Here is a 14568-nt window from a genome sequence, read left to right as displayed (position 1 = left end):
CTGTTCCTTCCGGGCTTTGGTGATCGTCTGTTTTGCTGCTAACAAAATGTAGGTCACCAATTTGAATTGGGCTTTAGTTAAAAAACAAACAAAAAAAAAAAAACTTTTCTGCCAAGAGCACTGCAGTTTTTTTTGTTTTTTAAGCCAGTGTGCATGTACCCTTAAAGGCACAGATGGTTATATTACAGTAACCTTATTTCTTCTAGCCCACTGTCCCTAAGCTCCCCACATGCCTCTTACTATTGGTTTTTGAGTAAATTCCCACTCAAGGGAGTGGATATAGCCTCTGATGAGACTTGTACTTTTACACTTTAGGATCACTACTTAGACTTACAGGGCATTTATTTGTTCATGAAGGGATACATACATGACCAAAAAAAACCCCACTGTAATCCAAACATACAACCTTCCTTTTTATAGACTTAGTGCTTGCGGAGTTATCAGAATTTGGGGACATGATTGTTCTGGGTGGCATTTTGGATTTCAGACCTGATGTGACCCTAGACGCTTCCTTAGCACACTTCACACACTACTTTTTCAGTCCTGTAACACCTCAGAAAAGCTGTACAACAATTACATTTGCTGGAGAGTCTCCTATGCTTCCTTCAGGCACTTCAAATATTTCTATAAAATGCATAAGGGCTCATGCACAATGCAGCTCAAAGAAGCAGCTCCTACAGGCTTTTAAACACTTTTTTTTTTTTTTTTTTTTTTTTTCTGCCTGGAAACTCCCCTCCATGTAGGGCTGCAACTAACGGTTATTTTCATAATCGATTAGTTGGCCGATTATTAATTTGATTAATCGATTAATAACTTAAAAAAAAAAAGTGGGTAAAATTGACGTTCATTTTTAACCACAGTGACGGGAAAATTTTGAAATAATAGAAAACTTCTTGGTCAATGGAATTTTCAGACAGTGTATGTGGTTTTTGTTCAGAAATGAAGTGAAAATTTCAAACGACATTCTTTCATTCAGCGAATATAAAAAGATTTTTCATCTGAATATTCTCACCTGAAAATTGATACGTGTGGCCAGCATAAGGCTCGGTACACACCTATGCAGTTTTTGCTTTTGATCTGTTTTTGCAATTAGTTTTTTTTTTGGGCAGATTAACCGGTTCCCTGACCGACGCACGCCGATGTACGTCGGCAGAATGGCACGGGCAGGCATATTGGCGTACAGGCACGTCCAATCTTTAATGCCGTCCTGCCATCGCGCGGCTGATCGGGACCCCCGTGAGTCCGGTCGCGGGTCCCGTGGACTCGATCGCTGCGGGCATACACGCGATCGTCTCACGGGGCGGCTAAATGGAGAAATGCCGCTGTAAACAGCATTTCCCGGTTCTGCCTAGCAACTAGTGACGCTGATCTCTGCTCCATGTGATTGGATCAGAGATCAGTGTTCACTAAATGAAAGCCCACCCCCCAACAGTTAGTAACACACCCCTACACTGCCACCCACTGGTTAACCCCTTCACTGCCAGTGTCATTTACACAGGAATCACTGCATTTATATAGCAGTGATTGCTGTATAAATGACAATGGTCCCAAAAATGTGTCAAAAATGTCCAATGTGTCTGCCATAATGTCGCAGTCACAATAAAAATCGCTGATCGCCACCATTAATAGTAAAAAAAAAAATTATTAATAAAAATGCCATAAAACTACCCCCTATTTTGTAAACGTTATAACTTTTGCGCAAACCAATCAATAATCGCTTATTGCGATATTTTTGGTAAAAAAAAAAAATGTAGAAGAATACGTATCGGCCTAAACTGAGGGAAAAAATGTTTTTTTTTTATATATTTTTGGGGGATATGTATTATAACAAAAAGTAAAAAATAATGCGTTTTTTTTTTCAAAATTGTCGCTCTATTTTTGTTTTATAGTGCAAAAAATAAAAACCGCAGAGGTGATCAAATACCACCAAAAGAAAGCTCTATTTGTGTGAAAAAAGGACGTCAATTTTGTTTGGGAGCCACGTCGCACGACCGCGCAATTGTCAATTAAAGCGACGCCGTGCCGAATCGCAAAAAGTGGTCTGGTCTTTGACCAGTTAAATGGTCCGGGGCTGAAGTGGTTAAAAAAACACAAATTGCTGCAAAAATGCATTACATTCTTTTCTTCAGCTTTTCCATTGAAGTATATTGAACCAAAGAAGCACAGTTTTGCGTTAAAAGTCCCTGAACCTTTCCAAATATGCAGCGGCTGAAAAAAGCACAGATATGAACGTGTCCCATAGGAAACCATGTAAATGAACTGTAGTGCGTTTCTGCAAAAAGCACCAAAAAACATATAGATATGAACCAGGCCTAAGACGTTTAGTAACATAATGGGATTAAAAAGACTAAAATTAGCCCTTTATAGTACAAAAAATAGATAATCACTACTGTAAGGGGTTATTTTTTTTACTGTAGAACAGTGAAAGTAATGTTTACAGTAATGATTATAATTTTGTACTATAAAGGGCTCATTTTTGTTTATTTTTTTTACCCCATTATGTTACTGCCCGATTAATCGATTATGAAAATAGTAATCGATTAGTTGTTTAGGCCTTACCTCCATGTTAGCCAATGTGTCCTAAGCTGCAGTTTGCTGGAGTCCTAACGCATGCAGAAATGTAATGGCTGTATTTGTATTTGCCTGTACTTGAGTGTACACCAGTACTTGTGGAAATAGTGCATCCAAACACATGTGCCATCTTGGAAACTGTAGCCTGATATTTAAGCTAAGATAACTTTTAAGGAGGTCTATCCTTTTATCATAGAGTGGTAGAGGGATTGGACTGCAGCCTAAACTGAACCACATCTGCTACAGATGATGTGTTCCACTCACACCACCTCTAGTTAGACACAGGAAACGTATTATGATCTCTTTATTCAATGGTACAAGGTCCCCGCTAGACTGACTGTTTGTTCATCCCCATCTTACTGTGTTGGAGAGGATGTTGACATTGTAGAACATTCCTACACAGATTAGATTGGAACAGAAAGCTGACGCATCTCGCTGAACCAAAAAAATGGGTGGCCACATGTAAAGATCAATATCTTAGATTTTACAACATATGGGCTACCTGGTCCCAGTACAGTGCCTTCCTGTGCCAGGGAACTCTGACCTTGGATAACACCACCCACACCCCCTTAGGGGTTAGTCTTGTGTCAAGCCACTCATCATGCTCACTCCATCATGCAAGTGGCAACTTTCCACAAACCAAAACTTTCTCTCTGTTTTCCCCAGTGAATCTACTCCTATTTGATATTCACTGTGGTTTACTTTATAACGCTGATCCCTTCTCACTTGCTCTCCTTCTCTTCCCTTGTTTCATTCACCCTACCCAGTGGTACCTATCTTGACAAGGTAATGAATAAAAGACACTACAATGACTGAAGAGGCAGCACTAAGATTGTTTAATATCTTCTCCCCATTCATACAAAAAATGAGATATGATATTGGAGAATTGTTTTCATTCTTCTAAATTTTCTTTTTTTAATTCCATTGCATGTGCATTTCCACAGTAATATAACTGCCCAATATGTTACCAAAATGTTTTTTATATCAAAAGACCGCACATAACGGTTTGTATGATTGCTGTCCTCTCAGTCACATGACAAATGCAATTTGAGTGTCAGAAAGGTCTACTCCAGACAACTGAAAGGTTTACCGTGTCCTGTGCTGCTATTAAAAGCTTAGTTTAAAGACCAAATTTTCCAGAATGGAACCTGCTGCCAAATGTTTACTTGAATTTTCTAATATGAAATGTAGTAGATGTTTTGGTATTAGTGCTATTATACCTGAAAATTGTGCTTGCTTCCATTGGTACATTTATTATCTAATATTTGCTTTTAAAAAGAAAGTATACAAAACATAGTAGAGTTATACCATAAGTTCTATATTCTCTTACAAAAGAGGGGCCACTTCTCGATATCTTTGACCTAGCAGTGCGGATGGCCTTGATGAGAACTCTCACTTCAAACGTGTTTTATAACCTTTCAAAGGGGTTGATTTACTAAAGGCAAATCCACTCTGCACTCCAAGTGCACTTGGAATGCAGTTGCTGTCGATTTGAAGGGAAGATCTGAAATGAAGGGAAGCTCTGTTGATTTTATCATCCAATCGTACAAGCTAAAATGCATTTTTTTTCCTTGCATCCCCCCCCCCAGAGCTACAGCAAGTGCACTTGCAGTGCACTTGTAATTGAAAAGTGGATTTGCCTTTAGTAAATAATCCCAAGGTGTATCTAAACAAGAAAGCAAAAATTGAATGTAATTAAATATATATTGTATATAAAATGTAGTAAACAGTACCTTGAAAAAGTATTCATACCGCTTGAAATTGTCCACATTTTGTCACGTTACATGTTTGCACCATGGTACATGCTAACTACAGCTGTAGCATGGTGCAAAGGGTGAACTTGGCCTTTAGGAATCTTTCATCTGCCCAGTCTGTCTTCTTCTTTTTTTTTTTTTTTTTTTTTCTCCTTTTTTATTATTATTATTTATTTATTTATTTTTTTATAGTTCTTTGGTTACTTCTATATTTAATGTGTTTTAAAAGTTACAATAGTGTCTACTGTTTTAAAATGCGTGATTTCAAATGTTTTACATTTTATTTTATATTCTTCTTTTTTTTTTTTTTTTTTTTTTAGTGACAACCTTACCTTCTAATAAATTGCCAAAAGAAGGAATCAGTATGGAGTTGAACAATTCTGGAGACGCATGTCAGAATGGACCTCTCTCACATTATACGGATCCTCCTCCAACCACTGAGCCACTAAAGGACTGTAGAAGTGCAGCCCCTCCAGGTGTGGCTGGTTTCAATGAACCTAGTACTGAGGGCGTAGTTCTTAGAAAAGAAGCTTTGCAGTCGCTGAAGCTAAGCCTTCATATGCAGGAAACTGACCTGTGTAAGCGCCTTTTTCTGAAGTGCAATCCCACCTATCGCTTTGCACTATTATTCCTACTTGCAAAGTGCTCCTGTGATGTTTCTTGATTTGAAATTTCTACTCTTTCATGGTTTTACCTGTAAATTAAAAAAATATATATTTTTCAGCCTTTTCTTATAATTGAGATGATTACTCTGAGGCTACTACACAATAGTATATCTAGTCCTAAGTACCCACATTCTCTTTGCTCACATAGGCTCTGTTGGTTTTGTCTTTATCGGGACATAATGTCATTCAAATCTTTGTAACTACGGTTATCTAGGTTCGTATTAACATCTTAGAATCAGGAAAATGTGTTGGTTAGGAAATAATGCCATTCACATCTAAACTACAGTTGTCTAGGTTCATATCAATATCTTAGAATCAGGAAAATTTGTGTTTTTTTTAAAGAGGTTGTAAAGCTCTGAAACAATCCCCCCCACCCCCCCAAAAAAAATAAAACCTGCAAGACAAAAGCATAATGAGCTAGTATGCATGCCTTAAAACAAAGCTGTTGCAGCGGTCCCCGCACACCGCTATCTTGGCCGACATCTTTCCCAGAGCTTCTTCCAGGTTTGTGGGCCACGGCAATGCAATTGGCCAGAGCCGTGATGACGTCACTCCCACTCAGTTTTAGGCCCCTTCCACACTTGTGCAACTTGTCCTGCAACTTGGGACTGCAATGTTGCATTACAAGTTGTACCTCATGATTTCCAGTGAGTACCATTAATATCTGTGTGACTTCAAAGTAATCCCTGTACTACTTTGGTCTGACTTTGGTGCGACTTGAGGTCCATAGACCTCAAGATTACACAGGCATTGCTTCAAGTCGTGGGACTTTCAGGTGGCACAAGTGAAAGGGGCCTAAAAATGCAAACGCCTTCCTGTTCAGATGCCTTTTTGTGACCTTACAATGGATTATTTTTAACCCGCTTTTCCAGTAACCCAAACGACACATTTATTTAATAAGGTTATTTAACCACTTCCCGACCAGCGCACGACGATGTACGTCGACAGCATGGCACGGGCAGGCATATTGGCGTACATGTACGTCCAATATTCGTTGCCGCCGTGCCATCGGGAGCGCGCCGCCGGCGGCGCGCTCCCGCGCTGGTCGGGACCCCCGTGAGTCCGGTCGCGGGACCCGCGGACTCGATCGCAGCGGGCATCCCCGCGATCGTCTCACGGAGCGGCCGAATGGAGGAAATGCTGTATAAACAACATTTTCCCATTCTGCCTAGCAACTAGTGACGCTGATCTCTGCTCCATGTGATTGGAGCAGAGATCAGTGTACACTAAATGAAAGCCCAACCCCCCCACAGTTAGTAACACACCCCTAGGAACACTTAACCCCTACACTGCCACCCACTGGTTAACCCTTTCACTGCCAGTGTCATTTACACAGGAATCACTGCATTTATATAGCAGTGATTACTGTATAAATGACAATGGTCCCAAAAATGTGTCAAAAATGTCCGATGGGTCCCCGACAATGTCGCAGTCACAATAAAAATCGCAGATCGCCGCCATTACTAGTAAAAAAAAAAATAATAAAAAATTATTAATAAAAATGCTATAAAACTATCCCTATTTTGTAAACGCTATAACTTTTGCGCAAACCAATCAATAATCGCTTATTGCGATTTTTTTTTTTTACCAAAAATATGTAGAAGAATACGTATCGGCCTAAATTGAGGGAAAAAAATGTTTTTTTATATATTTTTGGGGGATATTTATTATAACAAAAAGTAAAAAATAATGCGTTTTTTTTCAAAATTGTCGCTCTATTTTTGTTTATAGCGCAAAAAATAAAAACCGCAGGGGTGATCAAATACCACCAAAAGAAAGCTCTATTTGTGGGAAAAAAAGGACGTGAATTTTGTTTGGGAGCCACGTCGCACGACCGCGCAATTGTCAGTTAAAGCGACGCAGTGCCGAATCGCAAAAAGTGGTCTGGTCTTTGACCAGCAAATTGGTCCGGTCTGAAAGTGGTTAAAGTGCAGTGACTGTTGATGCACTTGGATACTGGTCAGCATTACTTATTTTGCTGACAAACTGAAAGAGTACCTAAACATATTCAAAGTCTTAAATTGAGGAGCTTTTTATGTCAGCTGTATAAATTGGGGTAAATAAAGGATGCATCTCCTGATGAAAGGCTATTGCCTATAGCAGGGATATGCAATTAGTGGACCTCCAGCTGTTGCAAAACTACAAGTCCCATCATGCCTCTGCCTCTGGGTGTCATGCTTGTGGCTGTCAGAGTCTTGCTATGCCTCATGGGACTTGTAGTTCTGCAACAGCTGGAGGTCCACTAATTGATTATCCCTGACCTATAGCATCCAGCTTTCAGGATGATGATGCATAGAGAGAACCTCTATAAGTGCTGCACCCTGGTCTATATTCTGGCCCAGTCCCTCACTAGTTCTTAGCCAGAGCCAGTCATACTGTCTGGTTGGCTCTATATATGGAATTATGGTTGTGGTGGGAAGCTTTACCTTTCATATGGTCATCACACTTTTCAGTACATTATTAGGCCTATTTGGCATACTTGTGTATGTCAAAACAGTACTGTTTACAGACAGTAGTGATTATCTCCATTTATCTTTCCTTTCTTTTCTAATTCAATTGTCTGCTTTGCCCCTTGCAACATGCAGTGAGCTATGTCGTTGTTGTGAACAATAAGTTACTGAAGACCTGGGATCATATTTATGACTGTTCCATATATGTGAGATCTTGTTTTTTTTCTATCTGTGCACTTCTTATTTTTGATGTGTGTGTGTTATCTTCAGCCTCCAGTGATGCTTCCCTTCCACTTGAGAGAGAGGAGAAAATACGCTTGCAGGCCAGACGTCGCTTGGAGGAGCAGCTGAAACAGTACAGGGTTAAGCGTCAGCAGGAGAGGGTGAGAATTTTATTTCTTATAGAGATATCCTCTCCATTACGACTAATAATTTATATAGATCTATACATATTTTTTTTTCCTTTTTAGACAGCGGTTTCCAACCTTTTGACCTTCCTAGGCCGCATTGGAAGACTTGTTTTGGGCCAAACATACAATATAATAACAATAAGGATAGATGTTGAGCAGAAAAAGTCAGGCAGATCACTGATATAGATAATGTACCCAACTGAGTAATAAAACTTCTTTTTAGTTTTTTTTTTTTTTTATATATATATTTTTTTTTATTTAAAGTAAAAGATGACAACATAAAACTGGTTAAATTTTTGACATTGTGTTTAAGACCTCAATATTTGGTTCAGTAGCAATTCTCAATGAATTCTCAAGGTGCTACATCAGATATTTTGGTTCTAATTTTGCCCTGCGTGCTTCATCCTTGAAAATGGTTGATCACTAATATAGGTGCTGCTTAAAAATTATGACGCGATCAAGGCCTGATTGTGAAGAGTGCAATATTTTTCTTTGGGAAGATAAAACATCTAAAAGTCCAGTAAAGAGACATTGGGGTTGATTTACTAAAACTGGAACATGCAAAATCTTTTGCAGCTTTGCATAGAAACTAATCAGTTTCCAGTGGTATGTGGTGTGTGTGTGTGTGTGTGTTGTTATTGTTTTTTTTTCAAAGCTTAATTAAACAAGCTGAAGCTAGAAGCTGATTGGCTACCATGCACAGCTGCACCTGATTTTGCACTTTCCAGTTTTAGTAAATCAACCTCCCTGTCAAATTTTAAATCGGTGTTCACTAAGTATAAATGCATTTTTACATAAAATTCCCCCGAAATGTAACATTTTAAGGTAAGTTTACGATTTTGTGTTGGGCCGCATTCATAGCCGTCTTTGGCCACAGGTTGGACATTCCTGTTATAAACTGATTTGAAGCATATCTAAACCCAAAACCAGAAGTGTCATTTATTGCAGCTTGCCAATCTATAGATGCTTTGGCTGCATTCAGTTTCTTTGTTCAGGTTAAAAACATTTATAGCAAGTACAGAAAATACAGTACCTGTTGATCTCACCTGAAATGTTATGTCTTGTCACTTAAAAGCACAAACCTCCTTTTATCTTTCTAGTTCAAACTACTAGCCCCATCAACACAAAATGTAATGAACGAAGGGGAGACATGTGTGAAGTCCAGCCTGTGTGCCAATGATGAGTGTAGACTCAAAAGGGCAGGAAGTATGTTATTTGCAGGATTACTAGGTGAAAAAGCCTAAAAAGGCATTACATCTAAGGACTAGTAAGCTGCAATATTTTGCTATTTTTCAGTTTAAGATGTCCCCTTCTATAAGACGCTGACATTTTTTTCAATATATTTGTTTATTTTAAACAAACAGGTAGTACAGAAATGATCACTCTTGACACTGAGATGTTTTATTTTATAAATTAGCATTCATACAAGTTTTATTAAATAAAAAAATTGCAGCAACAAAGTGCCTTAGCTAGGGTATAAAATCAGCTGTAAAATGATTTCGTTTTAAAAATCTGACTGTACCCTGCAGAAATAAATGAACTGTAATTCAGGGTTTCCGAAAGTAATTAGACTTTACAGACTTGAATATTTTAGATGTTATAATAATCTGCTACCGCTTTACAAATTCCTGAGGCCTGGGCATTGACTAAAGAGCTGTAACACTGTGCTTTGTGTGAGTCTTGCTAAAGCAGCCTGACACACACTCAAGCTCTAATTTAGTTTGGTAACAGCTGTCATATTTTTAATTCCTCTCGCTTTTTTTTGTCCCAACTGTCACTGGTAAGGAAGTGAAGGGAAAATCTCCCCAATGAGGACACTGACAAAGACCAAACATGGGTACTACCACCATCAAATTTGCCTTTTACAGACAAATATGATCACTTGAAATCAGTCCTTGAATTGTGCTTTTTCCTTTTTTTCCTTGCTTAAATGTTAAACCATATTCTGTGTTTGAAACAATAATAATATACTGTATTGTGATGTAAATTTATTTCTCTGTGTAGTCTAATCAGTCGACTCCTAAAAGTCGCCCTTCAAGCACTTTGGATCCTGAACTGATGTTCAATCCGGATAATCTTCCTCGGGCCAGTACGGTTGCAATGACTAAGGAGTATTCCTTCTTGCGCACAAGTGTCCCACGGGGTCCGAAACTGGGCAGTCTAGGCCTCCCATCGTCTTCCAAAGTGAAAAAGTCCTCCAAATCATCCAAATCTTCTAGCAAAATTCGTTCTTTAGCAGACTATCGTATTGATTCTTCTGAACCCAGCAATCCCTACATAGGTTATTCCGATTCATCGCCTGGCTCCCTAAAGCCCAACAGGGGGAGCTTCACCTCAGTAGTGTCAGAAATTAGTATGGAAGGACAGAAATTTGAGGGTTACAATGCTGACAACAGCTCTGAACTTGATGGGAGTGATCTGGGAAATAGACTTGATGGAAATGAGAGTGACAGCTCTACTTACAGTAGTGTATCTGCTGGACAAGGGTCTGATTTTGTTGCTGCATCACCCAGGAGAGAAGAGGAATACATTGTGAATGGGCAAAGCATAGCTCCAGAAGATGTAGGGCACTATCCTTCACTAAGAGATGTCTTGCAAGCTGCTGCTGCAGAGCAACAAATTCAAGAGTCTGAGGGAAATGGTGAACCTAGAAGCCGACGAGACAGCATTTCAAGCAGGTAATAACCATGAAAAAAAAAAATGTTTTCAGTGTTGAGAGAGAGATGTGTTAATAATGTTAAACTGGTACATCAGGCAGTTTTGTAACTCTAAAAAGATATACAGTAACTTACAAAAATGAGTACATCCCTCACATTTTTGTAAATATTTTATTCTAGCTTTTCATGCAATGACACTTTGCTACAATGTAAAGTAGTGAGTGTACAGCTTGTATAATGGTGTACATTTGCTGTCCCCTCAAAATAACTCAACACACAGCCATTAATCTCTAAATGCTGGCAACAAAAGTGAGTACACCCCCCCAAGTGAAGATGTTCAAATTGGGCACAAAGTGTCAATATTTTGTGTGGCCACCATCATTTTCCAGCACTGCCTTAACCCTTTTGGACATGGCGTTCATCAGAGCTTCATAGTTTGCCACTGGAGACCTCTTCCACTCCTCCATGATGACATCACAGTGCTGGTGGATGTTAGGGACCTTGCGCTCCTCCACCTTCAGTTTGAGGATGCCTCATAGGTGCTCAATAGGGTTTAGATCTGGAGACACCGTACATGTTGGCATTCATAGTTCCCTCAATGAACTGTACCTCCCCAGCGCCAGCAGCACTCAAGCAGCCCCAGACCATGACACTTCCACCACCATTCTTGACTGTAGGCAAGACACGCGTGTCTTTGTACGCCTCACCTGGTTGCCAACACACACGCTTGACACCATCTGAACCAAATAAGTTAATCTTGGTCTCATCAGACCACAGGACAGGGTTCAAGTAATCCATGTCCTTAGTCTGCTTGTCTTCAGCAAACTGCAGGCTTTCTTGTGCATCATCTCTAGAAGAGGATTACTTCTGAGATGACAGCCATCAAGATCAATCTGATTCAGTGTGTGGTGTATGGTCTGAGCACTGACGGGCTGACCCCCCCCCACCCCTTCAACCTCTGCAGCAATGCTGGCAGCACTTTAACGTCTATTTCCCAAAGACAACCTCTGGATATGACGCTGAGCACGCGCACTTCTTTGGTTGACCATGGCGGGGCCTGTTCTGAGTGGAACCTGTCCTGTTTAACAGCTGTATGGTCTTGGCCTTCATTCTGCAGCTCATTTTTAGGGTCTTGGCAATCTTCTTATAGCATAGGCCATCTTTATGTAAAGCAACAATTCTATTTTTCAGATCCTCAGAGTTCTTTGACATGTGGTGCCATGTTGAACTTCCAGTGACCTAGTATGAAAGAGTGAGAGCAATAACACCAAATTTACCACACCTGCTCCCCATTCACACCTGAGACCTTGTAACACTGAGTCACATGACAATGTCACATAATATTGGGAAAGGAAAATGGCTAATTGCCCAATTTGGACATTTTGAATTGGGGGGGGGGGGTGGAATCACTTTTGTTGCCAGCGGTTTAGACATTAATGGCTGTGTGTTGAGTTATTTTGAGGGGACAAACTGTGTACACTCACTACTTTACATTGTAGCAAAGTGTCATTTCTTCAGTGTTTTCACATGAAAAGATATAGTAAAATATTTACAAAAATGTGAGGGGTGTACTGTACTACTTTTGTGAGATACTGTATAGATCTGTACCACATATTTAAAACAAGCTCCCTAAAATGCAGCTGCTCTCCAATTTTGATGTAGACATCAAAAATAAGAAACGTATAGTAAATTGGACAGCGCTGCCACCAGTACACTCAAATTATACCCTAAAAATTATAAATTGTGCAATGCAACTCATATAAACAATAGGGCTGCAACTAACGATTATTTTCATAATCGATTAGTTGGCCGATTTTATTGTTTTGATTAATCTGTTAATGACCTTAAAAAAGAGTGTGGTGTAATTTAGTTAATAATATGTAAAGTTTAAAAAAAAAAGGCAATTTATTCTTAAATATCTCTATGCAGTGGCAAATATAAATAACCAGCTATATGGCTAGGGAGCAAAATCTCGAATCCACGCTGAGAAAAATGGACAGGAGATATACTGTGTATACTATTAAGAGGGGATATACACTGTATATACTATTAGAGGTGATATACTGTATATACTATTAGAGGGTGAATCTGGCAAAAATCATCAGACTTGCAGATGAAAGAAAAAAAAAAGTTAGACTGTTTTGCCGATTTTCAGACAGAACTGTAATATGCTGGCCACACAAAAACAATTCAGTCAGTATACAAAGATTTTTCGTATGAATATTCTCATCTGAAAATGTATACATGTATGGCCAGTATAAGGCTACGTTCACACCTATGCAGTTGGTTCTTGCTGTGCGTTTGGTTTTTCACGCATGTGATTTTTCTGCAAATTACTGCAAAAACGCATTGCATGCTTTTCTGCAGGATCTCCATTGAAGTATATTGAACCAAAAAATCACTGTTTTGCGTTTTAATCCCTGACCCTTTCCAAATATGCAGCACCTCAAAAAAGCATAGATGTGAACTTGCCCCATGGGAAACCATGTAAACGAACTGTAGTGCGTTTCTGCAAAAAGTACCAAAAAAAAAACAAAACATAGATGTGAACCAGGTCTAAGACATTTAGTAACATGGGTTAAAAAAAAAAAAAACTAAAATTAGCCCTTTATAGTACAAAAAACACAGATAATCGCTACTATAAGGGGTTCATTTTTTTTTTTTTTTACTGTGAAACTAATATTTACAGTACAGTTTAAGGGGAAAACACTGCGCTACAATTTAGTATATATGGAAAGAGGCCTCAACAGCCAAAAACAGCAGCCAACACCAAAAAACAAACAAAGTTCAACAAACAAAACAATAAAAACAGTGTAGCGCTTCACTAATAGATGTGGTCAGCATAAATTATATGGATAAAAGCAAAAATAATATAAATAAAAATGCCTAAAGAAAAGTCCAATATTAGCCACACATTCCACTATGTAGCCGGCCCAAGGGTGGCCGAACCGTCACAGAGGGGGGAGATTGGACTGGGCGGATGTATTCATGCGAGTCTGCTTGACTGTAACATCAGAGAAGAATGGATAAAATACTTCTTACCGACTTAGTTGGACTCATACAGTCATATGACAGTTGAGTCTAGAAGGCTTTAGGTCACAGTTTGGGACCGAGGAGTACGAAGAGGAAGGTCTGTTGAGCTGATGGATGAGCTCAAAACGATTGTAAGCCCTGTGATGGATCCTTTCAAATGGAACGTCAAGGGTGTATGTAGTCAAGCTCAGACGTAGCCCGTTGTACTGATGCTCCAATCTCACCCAGATAGAGAGGGAGACGTTGTGGAGGTTTAAGCAATCAGATAATCCAGCAAACAGCAGAGTATTGGCCGCGACCGAAAGTGACGACACCTGGCTCCTCCCTATCATCACCGAACACGTGACTTTAAAGTCACGTGTTCGGTGATGATAGGGAGGAGCCAGGTGTCGTCACTTTCGGTCGCGGCCAATACTCTGCTGTTTGCTGGATTATCTGATTGCTTAAACCTCCACAACGTCTCCCTCTCTATCTGGGTGAGATTGGAGCATCAGTACAACGGGCTACGTCTGAGCTTGACTACATACACCCTTGACGTTCCATTTGAAAGGATCCATCACAGGGCTTACAATCGTTTTGAGCTCATCCATCAGCTCAACAGACCTTCCTCTTCGTACTCCTCGGTCCCAAACTGTGACCTAAAGCCTTCTAGACTCAACTGTCATATGACTGTATGAGTCCAACTAAGTCGGTAAGAAGTATTTTATCCATTCTTCTCTGATGTTACAGTCAAGCAGACTCGCATGAATACATCCGCCCAGTCCAATCTCCCCCCTCTGTGACGGTTCGGCCACCCTTGGGCCGGCTACATAGTGGAATGTGTGGCTAATATTGGACTTTTCTTTAGGCATTTTTATTTATATTATTTTTGCTTTTATCCATATAATTTATGCTGACCACATCTATTAGTGAAGCGCTACACTGTTTTTATTGTTTTTTTTTTTTGTAATATTTACAGTAGCGATTATTTGCTCTTTTTGTACTATAAAGGGCAATTTTTTTTTTTTTTAATGTATTATGTTAGTGGC

General features: G+C 39.4%; 1 protein-coding gene across 2 annotated transcripts in view; it reads left to right on the top strand.

Moving 5' to 3' along the window:
• The window catches only part of GOLGA3 (golgin A3), a 173973-nt gene that overhangs the window by 29821 nt on the left and 129584 nt on the right, over positions 1-14568 (top strand). Inside the window, exons 3-5 of one of the 2 annotated variants that reach the window (XM_077461724.1) lie at positions 4646-4801; positions 7711-7823; positions 9855-10528. In XM_077461724.1, coding sequence (XP_077317850.1) covers positions 4646-4801; positions 7711-7823; positions 9855-10528 — 943 coding nt within the window. Of the gene's footprint in view, positions 1-4645; positions 4904-7710; positions 7824-9854; positions 10529-14568 lie in introns of both variants that reach the window. The other variant, XM_077461723.1, reaches the window with a different exon arrangement.

This window comes from Lithobates pipiens, unplaced genomic scaffold (genome assembly GCF_037356315.1).
Source record: "Lithobates pipiens isolate NorthernLeopardFrog02 unplaced genomic scaffold, aLitPip1_a1.2 Scaffold_3, whole genome shotgun sequence".
In the NCBI taxonomy this organism is placed as follows: domain Eukaryota; kingdom Metazoa; phylum Chordata; class Amphibia; order Anura; family Ranidae; genus Lithobates; species Lithobates pipiens.
Note: the sequence above shows the minus strand (reverse complement) of the source record. Positions and strands in the feature narration are given on the sequence as shown.